The following is a 14,132-nucleotide window of genomic DNA, read 5'->3' on the forward strand; positions in this document are numbered from 1 at the left end:
ATCCAAGCCAGGCAGATTTGTTACTAACTCCTTTGATCCAAACACAAAGACATCTGGATACAGAGGAGCAGGCAGTAAGCTTCCCTAGCAGCTCTCTGTGCCCAATTAGTGACTGGTCAGGGGGTGCCCAGCCAAGCAGAAGCAGACGTGGTTCTGCCCTATCTTTCACTGAGGGAAGCAGGCCACTTAGTGGTAGCCTCTTCTGGCAAAACCAGGCTTTCTGGTGGCCCAGAAACTTCTTTGCCTCCTTTGTTCTTTGCAGCAAAGCAGGAGGTGGGTCTCTGAGTCGAAGGTCTAATTGCAGGCACATGCAGGACCCCATTTCACAAACATTAAACTAAGGAGAACTGCAGTGGGGGAAGGCTTCTTTCACACTCACTGAAGAGATGAATATATATAAAAGAAACAGGCTGACAGCTGAATGCAATTCTACCAAGGGGATGAAAAATCACATTGCAGAAAGGTATTTCAGCTAACACCCCAGGGAATCATCATGAAAACTGACTATCCCTAATGCAAGAGGTGATGTCTCTAGAGCAGGGGCAAAATTAATAGGGGCATCTCCCAGATTCCTTGCAATCCATACTATATCCATCTCTAGATAATGGCTTAAATGCAGTTTCTATTGATTCTCTTGTAATGGTTGCAAAAAGTGACAAATTAAATTAAATGTGAGCCTGAAGCAGTAATCAGCATTTTGGTTTTAATGTTATTGAGAAATGCAAGTACACTAAAATTATACAAGTAGTTAAAAAAATTATATATCATGGAACAACAGTATTCCAAACATCAGTGATCAACAGCCAGTATAGCTATAAGCAATAACATTTTCCATACCTATTTGCATATCTCAATGTATTTAGAGTGTTTTCACAAGATGCCATCCCTGGAGAAATTGTAGCAATCTGGAGAAAACAAGCCACACATTAATAAATTGCTTTGTACAGATGAAAGGGTAGATTAATTCAAATCAACTTTATTTTTTTAATCTCCACTTTCATTTGAGATGTTCTACAAAACTTGTCTACTGTATACAGCTTGTCTTCATAGAATGACATCTCAAGAAGAGAGCTGTAAAGTCAAAGCTTCAATTTATTTTTTTCAACCATACCTGAAACATAAAGAATTCATAGACATTTCAAATTCCCCCATCTCACAGTTTTTGTAATATGACATGTAAATGCAAAACTCTAATTGAAAAAATAAGACTCCTCAAAAAGGGAAATATGAAACTCTGTAAAAGTAAGTCTAATGTATCCTGCAAATAATTACCAGATTATTTTTATAGACTCTTCTGAGAGGTATGAAGGCACCCATTTGCCAACCTGACATGCTCTCTAGAGAGGTGTGCTGCTTACTGGGGGCTCATATCAGGAACGTCACTGAGATACTATGAAGCCTTGTACAGTCCACTGACTATTATCTGCTACTGATATTTTACACGGGCACTGGTGATACAGCCAGGGAGCAGTCTGAGTAGGATCAAGGATTACAGAGCCCTGGGAGCGGTGGTAAGAGACTCTGAAGCACAGGTAGCTTTTTCATCAATCCTCCTGGTCAAAGGGAAGGGGTTTGAAAGGGCCAGTTGAATCTGGTGAACCAACAAATGGTTAGAGGACTGGTGCCGCAGCTGGGGGTTCAGCTACTTAGACCATGGGACTCACTTTGAGAAACCTGGCTTCCTAGGGGCTGATGGAGTCCATCTGTCAGAGAAGGGGAAGAGCATCTTTGGTCATGGGCTTGCCAAGCTGGTGAAGAGGGCTTTAAACTGAAATTGCCAGGGGAGGGGATCCTCAATACATCTCACTCCTACCGGTTTGATGCCAGCGTCAGCAAGAGATGTCCAGAGGCTGGAGAGGGATTGTAGGTCAGCAGGAAAGCACTTGAAGAGCAGCACAAAGGAATTCCAGCCACTCCAGCCATAAGTCAGCTTCATCAGGGGCCCAACTTAAATGCCTCTATGCAAATGCATGAAGCATGGGGAATAAACAAGAGGAGTTAGAGACATGCACACACCTGCAGGCCTATGATCTTACTGACATCATGGAGATGTGGGGGGATGGCTCCTATGACTGGAGTGTTGGGATGGAAGGATATAGGGTCTTTAGGAAGGACAGGCAGGGGAGACGAGGAGGGGGTGTTGCCATCTATGTCAATGACCAGCTGGAGTGCATGAAGCTCCTCCTGGGGATGGATGAGGAGCCAAATAAGAGCTTATGGGTCAGGATTAAAGGGAGGGCAAGGACAGGTGACATTATAATGGGGGTCTGCTACAGGCCATCTGACCAGGAAGACCGAGTGGATGAAGCCCTCTATAGACAGATAAGAGCAGCCTCACATGCACAAGCCCTGGTCCTCATGGGGGACTTCAACCACCCCCATATATGTTGGAGGGACAACACAGCAGGGCATGGGCAATCCAGGAGGTTCCTGGAATGTGTTAATGATAATTTCCTTCTCCAAGTGATAGAAGAATCAATGAGGACAGATGCCATGCTGGACATTTTTCTCACCAACAAGGAGGGCCTGGAGGGGAATGTGAAGCTCAAGGGTAGCATTGGATGCAGTGACCATGAAATGGTGGAGTTCAAGATCCTTAGGACAGTGAGGAGGGTGCACATGCTACCCTGGACTTCACGAGAGCTGACTTTGGCCTCTTCAGGGATTTACTTGGTAGATCACCATGGGATAAAGCCCTGGAGGGAAGAGGGGACCAAGAAAGTTGGTTAATATTCAGGGTTCATTTCCTCCAAGCTCAGGAGCGATGCGTCCCAACAAAGAGGAAGTCAGGCAAAAATGCCAGGAGGCCTGCATGGATGAACAAGTTGCTCCTGGACAAACTCAAACACAAAAAGGAAGCCTACAGAGTGTGGAAGCTAGGACAGGTAGCCTGGGAGGAATACAAAAAAAATTGTCGGAGCAGCCAGGGACCAGGTTAGGAAAGCCCTGAGAGAATTACAGCTGGCCAGGGATGTCAAGGGCAACAAGAAAGGCTTCCATAGGTATGTCAGTGGTTAAAGGAAGACTAGAGAAAACATGGGCCCTCTCTGGAAGGAAATGGGAGACCTGGTCACCTTGGACATGGAGAAGGCTGAGTTACTCAATGACTTTTTTTGCCTTGGTCTTCACTGGCAAGTACTATAGCCACGCTGCCCAACTCACACAATCCAAAGGCAGGGACTGGGAGAATGAAGTACTGCCCACTGTAGGAGAAGACCAGGTTTGAAACCATCTAAGGAACCTGAAGGTGCACAGGTCCATGGGACCTGATGAGGTATGTTCGCGGGTCCCGAGGGAACTGGTGGATGAAGTGGCTGAGCCACTATCCATCATATTTGAGCAGTCGTGGCAGTCCAGTGAAGCTCCCACTGACTGGAAAAGGGGAAACATAACCCCCATTTGTAAAAAGGGAAAAAAGGAAGACCCGTGGAACTATAGGCCGGTCAGTCTCACCTCTGTGCCTGGCAGCATCATGGAGAAGATCCTCCTGGAAACTATGCTAAGGCACATGGAAAATAAGGAGGTGATTGGTGACAGCCAACATGGCTTCACGAAGGGGAAATCATGCCTGACAAATTTGGTGGCCTTCTACAAAACACTGGAGGAAAGGAATGCCACCCAGAGGGACCTTGACAGGCTTGAGAGGTGGGCCCATGCAAACCTCATGAAGTTCAACAAGGCCAAGTGCAATTGTGGTCCTGCACGTGGATCAGAGCAATCCCAAGCACAAATACAGGCTGGGCGGAGAATGGATTGAGAGCAGCCCTGGGGAGAAGGACTTGGGAGTGTTGGTAGAGAAGCTCAAAATGGCCCGGCAATGCGCACTTGCAGCCCAGAAAGCCAATTGCATCCTGGGCTGCATCAAAAGATGTGTAGCCAGCAGGTCAAGGGAGGTGATTCTGCCCCTCTACTTGGCTCTCGTGAGAGCCCACCTGCAGTACTGCGTTCAGCTCTGGGGTCCCCAACATAAGAAGGACATGGACCTGCTCAAGCAAGTCCAGAGGAGGGCCACAAAGACGATCACAGAGCTGGAGCACCTCTCCTATGAAGACAGGCTGAGAGAGTTTTTCAGCCTGGAGAAGAGAAGGCTCCAGATAGACCCTATAGCGGCCTTCCAGTACCTAAATGGGGACTACAAGACAGCTGGAGAGGGACTTTTTACAAGGGCATGTAGTGATAGGACAAGGGGGAATGGCTTTAAGCTGAAAGACGGTAGATTTAGATTAGATATTAGGAAGAACTTCTTTACTGTGAGGGTGGTGAGACACTGGAACAGGTTGCCCAGAGAAGTTGTGGATCCCCCTCCCTGGAGGCATTGAAGGTCAGGTTGGATGGGGCTTTGAGCAACCTGTTCTAGTGGAAGGCATCCCTGCTCATGGCAGGGGAGTTGGAACTATATGATCTTTAAGGTGCCTTCCAACCCAAACCATTCTATGATTCTATGATTCTATGATTCTTTATATATATATTTGTAGGCTATTCTGCATTCAGTCAGACTGTATATTTATTTGAGAGATATATTTTGACCACAGTCCAAAAATGTACTTAATATTAAAGATAAGCATGTGTTTAACTATTTTCCTAAGTAAGGATTTATAATTTTTTTTGTGAACTGGACTTTATCTCTAAATGATACTTGCTAACTTATCAAACATATCTGGAATCTGTAAGTTTTTCCTTTCCCAGTTAAATAAAATACCATGAAGATCTCACTTACTTTTAAGCACTCAGCAAAAGTAATAACTGTGATCAGGCAACACTGGCATCATTATTTGTCCTAGCTTCTCTCATTAGGCTGATTTTTTCATCTGTGCTCCTTTCAGGAGAGCCATAAAGGCAGTACCCAGGACAAACACCTCTATGATCCTACATAGTAACATTTTTTGTGGCAGCACAACATCAGGAGACTGAAAATGATGAAGTTTAGATAATTCTGGTCTTCTCTTTCATCCTGCTGCTGAAATTACTGTACAAAAGCACAGATAGTCATCCTGAGCGGAATTATTCCTACTGGGGAGAAAGGAAAAATATGCGATGGGAGAGGGTTAGAAAGTCTAAAGAGATGGCTACCACATAGACTAAAGTTTAAACCTCTAATGCTGGTATGCATCAGTTATTACAAGTGTAGATCATATGATTGCATGCCTCTCTATAAAGTATTCTTGGTGCTAATTAACAAAAAGCTACAAGTTCCTAAAATCCTTCCAAAGTCATTTGACGTGAAAGGTGCACACATCTCTTCAATCAGTTTAATGTTCAGAGTACACCACACATGGCAAATGTCATAACACCAGGGGACTGCTCCAACTTTTTGAAGTGTATAAGGTACAGCTGCTATAGGGAAGTGCCACTGTAGGTGCTGTCAGCCATGCTGATAGCCCCTTCAGGGTACAAGAACCCATGCATAAGATTCAGTCTATTAAATAGAAACGTGTACTACATCATATGTCCTCATGCCTCAACAAGTTCAGACCAGGAAAGACAGGAGATCTCTGATCTCTCCATCACTTACTTCCTCATTTGTAATTCCAAATGAGGAAGGAAAAAGCAGCACTATTTATGGACAGGAATATCCTTAAGACCTGCAATTATCATTCTTTCTATTTTGAATGTATATACATTGCTTATAAGCCATTACAGTGGGATCAATGGCCCTTTTGGGATACTGAAGCCGCCAAGTTCCTACTCCCTCCCCTGGAGAGCTGAGGGGTTCTGGCACTTCAGCTATGACTGCAGCATGTCAAGGATGCAGTACTGGTTAAAAAGTGAGACTATTCTATGTAGCTACCTTGAAAATTTCAAATTATGGTATATTATCCTACTATGTAACTCTTAAAAAAACCTTTAAAATAACTGTGTTCAGTTTTGGGCCCCTTGCTACAAGAAAGATATTAAGGTGCTGGAGCATGTCCAAAGTAGGGCAATGAAGCTGGTGAAGGGTCTAGAGAACAAGTCCTATGAGGAGCAGCTGAGGAAACTGGGGTTGTTTAGCCTGGAGGAAGCTGAGGGGGGACCTTATCACTCTCTACAACTACCTGAAATGAGGTTGTAATGAGATGGGTGTCAGTCTCTTTTCCCAAGTACCAAGTGATAGGATGAGAGGAAAAGGCCTCAAGTTGCACCAGGGGAGGTTTAGATTGGATATTAGGAAAACTTGTCAAGCATTGGAACAGGCTGCCCAGGGAAGTGGTTGAGTCACCATCTCTGGACATATTTAAAAGATGTGAGGCATGGTGGTTAGGGACATGGTTTAGTGGTGGACTTGGTAGAGTTAGGTTAACAGTTGGACTTAATGGTCTTAAGGGTCTTTTCCAATCTAAATGATTCTGTAATTCTATGAAATGGTTTTTGAAACTATTTAAGGACAAGAAATTCATTAAAATTGCAATGACTAATAAATTTCAAAAAAACCTATTCATGCTGACTGTATGTCTCTGGCTTTCTTTAGAATGACACAGATCCTAGTCATAACTATCCACAGGGAAGTTATTTTCAAAATATTTTTTTGACTTTTTTTGAAATTTGACAAGAATAAGTTTCCAAATCATATTTTAACCTTCTATACAGATGAGACGCTCCATCCCTAACAAAGTAACTTTTAAAATTGCAACAAGAAATTCCATAAATGATAAAAGGCAAAGTCAAATAAAAACTAAGTGTAGAAATTACCAAAAGATATTTGACTCATACATCCCATTTAAATATTAGCATATCAGAAAGGAAATAGAAAAAGCCCAGTAGGTATTTTATACCACAACGTTTCAGGAATCTCTCAGAAAGTTAAAATCACAAGTTTTTACTACATCATTTTATATGCTCTCTATATTAAAAATATATTTGCAAAATGTCTTACTTTCTAATAGCACATTAGAACATTGGATCAAATCTTTGTATTTTTGAGGAATCCTTTTACAATAAATGCATCCTCACTGACAAGCAAAACCAGCATCTTAAGAGGTCAAATTTTGATGAATTATCTTACATGTTCAACAAATAATATTCTCCAATTGAATAATACTTGTGCTGCAATCTCTTTATTTTGCCTCTTAAAGGCAAAAATATTTTGGAGGAAATGCTATTCTTATCTACATGTTACTTTGTTATAACATTATTGTACAGTTGTGTTGGATTTGTGTGGCAAGGTTTTTGTAGGGGGGGGATGGCTACAGGGGTGGCTTCTGTGAGAGGATGCTAGAAGCTTCTCGCATGTACTATAGAGCCAATGCCAGCCAGCTCCAAGACAGACCTGCTACTGGCCAAAGCCAAACCAGTGACAGTTGATTGACAAACACCTCTGTGATAACATATTTAAGAAGGTAGGAAAAACTGCTGCACAACAGCAGCTGGGAGAGAGGAGTGAGAATATGTGAAAGAAACAACTCTGCAGACACCAAGGTCAATGAAGAAGGAGGGGGAGGAGGTGCTCCAGGTGCCAAGAGCAGAGATTCCCCTGCATCCCATCGTGAAGACCATGTTGTCCCCCTGTAGCCCATGGAGGTTCACGGTGGCACAGATATCCACCTGCAATCCATGAAGGACCCCATGCTGAAACAGGTGGATGTGCCCAAAGGAGGCTGTGGCCCCATGGAGAACCCATGCTGGAGCAGGCTCCTGACAGGACCTGTGAACCCATAGAGAGAAGAGACCATGCTGGAGAAGAGACCATGCTGGAGAAGAGACCATGCTGGAGAAGAGACCATGCTGGAGAAGAGACCATGCTGGAGAAGAGACCATGCTGGAGAAGAGACCATGCTGGAGAAGAGACCATGCTGGAGAAGAGACCATGCTGGAGAAGAGACCATGCTGGAGAAGAGACCATGCTGGAGAAGAGACCATGCTGGAGAAGAGACCATGCTGGAGAAGAGACCATGCTGGAGAAGAGACCATGCTGGAGAAGAGGAGAAGAGACCATGCTGGAGAAGAGACCATGCTGGAGAAGAGAGCCATGCTGGAGAAGAGACCATGCTGGAGGAAGAGACCATGCTGGAGAAGAGACCATGCTGGGAAGAGACCATGCTGGAGAAGAGACCATGCTGGAGAAGAGGACCATGCTGGAGAAGAGACCATGCTGGAGAAGAGACCATGCTGGAGAAGAGACCATGCGGAGAAGAGACCATGCTGGAGAAGAGACCATGCTGGAGAAGAGACCATGCTGGAGAAGAGACCCATGCTGAGAAGAGACCATGCTGGAGAAGAGGACCATGCTGGAGAAGAGACCATGCTGGAGAAGAGACCATGCTGGAGAAGAGACCATGCTGGAGAAGAGACCATGCTGGAGAAGAGACCATAGCTGGAGACGAGACCATGCTGGAGAAGAGACCATGCTGGAGAAGAGACCATGCTGGAGAAGAGACCATGCTGGAGAAGAGACCATGCTGGAGAAGAGACCATGCTGGAGAAGAGACCATGCTGGAGAAGAGACCATGCTGGAGAGAGACCATGCTGGAGAAGAGACCATGCTGGAGAAGAGACCATGCTGGAGAAGAGACCATGCTGGAGAAGAGACCATGCTGGAGAAGAGACCATGCTGGAGAAGAGACCATGCTGGAGAAGAGACCATGCTGGAGGAGACCATGCTGGAGAAGAGACCATGCTGGAGAAGAGACCATGCTGGAGAAGACCATGCTGGAGAAGAGACCAGCTGGAGAAGAGACCATGCTGGAGAAGAGACCATGCTGGAGAAAGACCATGCTGGAGAAAGACCATGCTGGAGAAGAGACCATGCTGGAGAAGAGACCATGCTGGAGAAGAGACCATGCTGGAGAAGAGACCATGCTGGAGAAGAGACCATGCTGGAGAAGAGACCATGCTGGAGAAGAGACCATGCTGGAGAAGAGACCATGCTGGAGAAGAGACCATGCTGGAGAGAGACCATGCTGGAGAAGGACCATGCTGGAGAAGAGACCATGCTGGAGAAGATACCATGCTGGAGAGAGACCATGCTGGAGAAGAGACCATGCTGGAGAAGAGACCATGCTGGAGAAGGAAGAGACCATGCTGGAGAAGGACCATGCTGGAGAAAGACCATGCTGGAGAAGAACCATGCTGGAGAGAGACCATGCTGGGAGAGACCATGCTGGAGAAGAGACCATGCTGGAGAAGAGACCATGCTGGAGGAGACCAGCTGGAGAAGAACCATGCTGGAGAGAGACCATGCTGGAGAAGAGACCATGCGGAGAAGAGACCATGCTGGAGAAGAGACCATGCTGGAGAAGAGACCATGCTGGAGAAAGACCATGCTGAGAAAGACCATGCTGGAGAAGAGACCATGCTGAGAAGAGACCATGGGAGAAGGACCATGCTGGAGAAGAGACCATGCTGGAGAGATGACCATGCGGAGAAGAGACCATGATGGAGAAGAGGACCATGCTGGAGAAGAGACCATGCTGGAGAGAGACCATGCTGGAGAAGAGGACATGTGGAGAAGAGGACAATGCTGGAGAAGAACCATGCTGGAGGACAGAGACCATGCTGGAGAAGAGACCATGCTGGAGAAGAGACCATGCTGGAGAAGAGACCATGCTGGAGAAGAGACCATGCTGGAAGAGACCATGCTGGAGAAGAGACCATGCTGGAGAAGAGACCATGCTGGAGAAGAGACCATGCTGGAGAAGAGACCATGCTGGAGAAGAGACCATGCTGGAGAAGAGACCATGCTGGAGAAGAGACCATGCTGGAGAAGAGACCATGCTGGAGAAGAGACCATGCTGGAGAAGAGACCATGCTGGAGAAGAGACCATGCTGGAGAAGAGACCATGCTGGAGAAGAGACCATGCTGGAGAAGAGACCATGCTGGAGAAGAGACCATGCTGGAGAAGAGACCATGCTGGAGAAGAGACCATGCTGGAGAAGAGACCATGCTGGAGAAGAGACCATGCTGGAGAAGAGACCATGCTGGAGAAGAGACCATGCTGGAGAAGAGACCATGCTGGAGAAGAGACCATGCTGAGAAGAGACCATGCTGGAGAAGAGACCATGCTGGAGAAGAGACCATGCTGGAGAAGAGACCATGCTGGAGAAGAGACCATGCTGGAGAAGAGACCATGCTGGAGAAGAGACCATGCTGGAGAAGAGACCATGCTGGAGAAGAGACCATGCTGGAGAAGAGACCATGCTGGAGAAGAGACCATGCTGGAGAAGAGACCATGCTGGAGAAGAGACCATGCTGGAGAAGAGACCATGCTGGAGAAGAGACCATGCTGGAGAAGAGACCATGCTGGAGAAGAGACCATGCTGGAGAAGAGACCATGCTGGAGAAGAGACCATGCTGGAGAAGAGACCATGCTGGAGAAGAGACCATGCTGGAACGAGACCATGCTGGAGAAGAGACCATGCTGTAGAAGAGACCATGCTGGAAAGAGACCATGCTGGAGAAGAGACCATGCTGGAGAAGAGACCATGCTGGAGAAGAGACCATGCTGGAGAAGAGACCATGCTGGAGAAGAGACCATGCTGGAGAAGAGACCATGCTGGAGAAGAGACCATGCTGGAGAAGGTTTTACTGACGGGACGTGTGAGCCCATGGGGGACCCATTCTGGAGCAGTTCATGAAGAACTGCAGCCTGTGGAAAGGACTCATGTTGGAGAAGTTTGTGGAGGACTGTCTCCTGTGGGAGGGACCCCACACTGGAGAAGGAAAGAGTGTGAGGAGGAAGGAGCAGCAGAGACAATGGGTGATGAACTGACTGCAATCCCCATTCCCTGCCCCCCTGCACTGCTTGGGGGAAGGAGGTAGAGAAATCAGGAGTCAAGTTGAGCCCAAGAAGAAAGGAGGGGTGGGTGGAAGGTATTTTAAGATTTGTTTTTATTTTCTCATTACCCTACTCTGACTTGATTGTTAGTAATTTCATTTTCCCCAAGTTGAGTCTGTTTTGCCTGTGATGGTAACTGCTGAGTGATCTTCCTGTTCTTATCTTGACCCACGAGCCTTTTGTTATATTTTCTCTCCTCTGTCCAGTTGAGCAGGGGAAGTGATAGAGCGACTTTTGGTGGGTACCTGGCATTCTGCCAGGGTCAACCCACCACAACAGTATATAACAGTATTGTACCTAAAAAGTTATTCTGTGCTTTAATTTACTTGACATAGGCAGTCTTCTAGAGGACACAGCAGTGATCTCTACAGTCAGCTGTAGAAACCTGAAATGAAGCTATTCATTATGAAACTGTTTGCATTAATTTTTAGAAGCTCAAAGCACCACAGTTAATTACATGTCTCTGCTGCAAACAAGCAGTCAGTGTACCTGCAGGATAAGTACTCTCTTAATTTAATAAAATATTGTTCAACTGTAGCTATTATAAACTGTAATGACTTGCTCTTTTCTTTCCCTGTATATTTCATTCAGTAAAATTTTGCCAGTGTATGATATAAAACCTAAACATGAACGTGCTTACAAACCAGGCACACTCTGTCAAAGAGCCAAATGTAAATACCACACTGGAAGGCTGAATTCATTTTCTTGATAAAAGAGGCAAAGGAAGACCTAGAAGAGTGGTAAAGCTAATCATTATCCACTCTTCTTCCCACTTGGCCACTGTAGTGCAAATCCTCTCTTCTCTTTCCAGGGAACTGGGGAGTACTGGAGGTAATTCCAGACTAAGGTATCTCCTAGATCTCCCGCAATTCAATATATGCTGTTCAAAAACCTGTCAGATCTCTAGACAGGCAGCTTTTTTCTGCATCCGTCTAGTTATTGCAGGAACAAGCTCTGCAAATGTGAGAGCCCAATTCAAACAATCATAAAGATGCACTGTAAGTTTCTTTTCTTTCCCTCCTTCCTTTCAACTGTAATTCAGAATAAGTCATAACCACCCAAGTGCTCTTCTTCCCACATCAGTATCTTAAGAAAAAACATTGCTGATTAAATTCTTGATAAAAGTTACATGTAAATAAACACTAAAACCAGAATGTCACAAATGGTCCTAGTACTGAGAAATTACATGAAAAAGTAAGAGGAAGAATGAGTTTGAAAGCAGTATCTCATCATGAAAGGGTTTTCTTATTCTTAATTATAAAGTGAATGTAGTTATATGAATGAGAAAATAAAAAATAATTCAAGCATATTTCCACTCACTTTCAGAGGGGATTTTTTCCTTAATTTAGAACTATATTGAATATAAAAGGAAGGAATGCAAGCTTTATCAGAAATTAAACACCCATAGATCATGGATTATTCTTGATGGCATTCTCACACATTTAAATAGGAAAAAATGTTATAGCAACTCTATAAGAAGAGTAATAATTAAAAAAGCTTCACCAAAATGAAGACAGCTTGTTAGCACTTTAAGGAGTGGTAAGGGTGATGGTAAGAACTTCATGAAACATTCACAAATGTTAATCCTTCTATGTACAGAGCGCAATTCCCAACAGGATAACTTTCTAAACCTTCTTTAGCAGTGTGGATACATTGGCTAGATATGCACAGTTTAGCTTTCCAATGAATATGAATAGGATTTATGAAGTTATGTCTCAGTGGAAAGAAAACAATCCTGTGTTTTCATTAGAAAACTGAAGAAGAAAAGATTAATCAAAAATGCTATTTTACCACCATTCTCAAATTAGAACCATACCTAACATATAAAGAGAAGACTAGGCTGTCCTAACACCAGACTTCTGTGGCCTCTAGACTAATTCCAAGGAGCCTGTGAAAAGTAACTAACACAAATGTATTGAGTCTGGCTGGGATGGAGCTAATTTTCCCCATAGCAGCCCTCATAGTGCTGTGCTTTGTATTGGTAGCTAGAAAGGTGCTGATACCACACCAGTGTTTTGGCTACTGCTGAGCAGTGCTCCCACAGCATCAAGGCTGTCTCTCCAACGTTCCCCCCTCACCACTAGGCTGGGGGTGGCAAGATCCTGGGAAGGGACATAGCCAGGACAGCTGACCCAAACTAACCAAAGGGATTTTCCATACCATATGACATCTGCTCAGTGATAAAGCTAAGAGAAGGGGAGAGGGCATTCATTATTATTACGTTTGTCTTCCAGAGCAACCATTGCGTGTACTGAAGCCCTGCTTCCCAGGAAGTGTCCAGACATTGCCTGCTGATGGGAAGTAGAGAATAACATCTTTTGTTTTCCTTTGCTTGCCACATGCACCTTTGCTTTTCCTTTATTTAACTGCCTTTATCTTGACCCATGAGTTCTTTCCATTTTATTTCCCAACACCACACCCCACCCCCCGCTGAGGAGGGGGAGCGACAGAGCGGTTTAGTGGGCACCTGGCGTCCAGCCAAGGTCAACCCACCACAGCAAACAAGTCTAACATTTGGTGTCTACTGCAGAGAGTTTGCATTTCCATAAGGAGAAACATTAATAATGGACAAACAAAATCACTGGATATCTGTGCTTTTATCTGTCCTTTCCACCATCTGACAGAAGAATTCTGTTTTTCAGATTGATGCAAATGCACATTTATATAGTACACAACTATTCATCCTATCTATCCCAAATACTTATCCCTTCAACAACTTAGAACATACTCTGATGCCTTTGATACCAATTCTAAATTTTCCTTTGTCATTTAAAGATCATAACTTACCACTATGCTTCCAGTCTACACCACCTTTTCCAAAATTTTAATTCAACAAACAATACTCTCATATAACAATCAAACAAAAAAACCCTCAAGCTAGAAGTTCTTCTAGCTATGTGATGTGCCTAGCTAGAAAACTAGAACAAGCAATAAGAAAAGCCAATAAAAAGTGAAAGGGAGCAAGTTATCTGAAATGTCTCTGCTGAAAGACTCACTCCAAATGTAGTGTTAGTTAATGTATAAACTTAAGTCTAACACATTACTAGTAGCAAGTGATCAGTTCTAAACATAAAATCCTAAATTCCCAGCTTCTTTTTTCTTTGTAATTGTTAAAACATACAGTTAACTAAACCAACTTACCATACAGGTACGGGAGTTTTCTCCTATAAATGAATCTCTTAGCACCTGAGTAAGTTTACTTGCTCTGAATGGTGTATGAGGTTTATTTCGACCTAAGGCTCTAATGCACTCCTGAAAGAACAAACAGGTTTATATTTATTCAATTCATGTCAAAGAAAAATATGTAATACAAAAGCAATTCAAAATCAGAATATATATGACTTAGTTATGTTGCTGTCCTCTAAGGTATCATTAAAATTT

General features: G+C 44.3%; 1 protein-coding gene across 3 annotated transcripts in view; it reads right to left on the reverse strand.

Annotated features, from left to right (window-relative positions):
* LOC119140652 (kinesin-like protein KIF2A) overlaps positions 1-14,132 on the reverse strand; it is a 93,135-nt gene that overhangs the window by 14,872 nt on the left and 64,131 nt on the right. For all 3 annotated transcript variants that reach the window (XM_037372147.1, XM_037372148.1, XM_037372150.1), the window contains 2 exons: positions 13,893-14,003; positions 838-905 (listed from right to left, as the gene is read on the reverse strand). In XM_037372147.1, coding sequence (XP_037228044.1) covers positions 838-905; positions 13,893-14,003 — 179 coding nt within the window. The remainder of the gene's footprint in view (positions 1-837; positions 906-13,892; positions 14,004-14,132) is intronic.

Source organism: Falco rusticolus, chromosome W (genome assembly GCF_015220075.1).
Source record: "Falco rusticolus isolate bFalRus1 chromosome W, bFalRus1.pri, whole genome shotgun sequence".
Taxonomy (NCBI): Eukaryota; Metazoa; Chordata; class Aves; order Falconiformes; family Falconidae; genus Falco; species Falco rusticolus.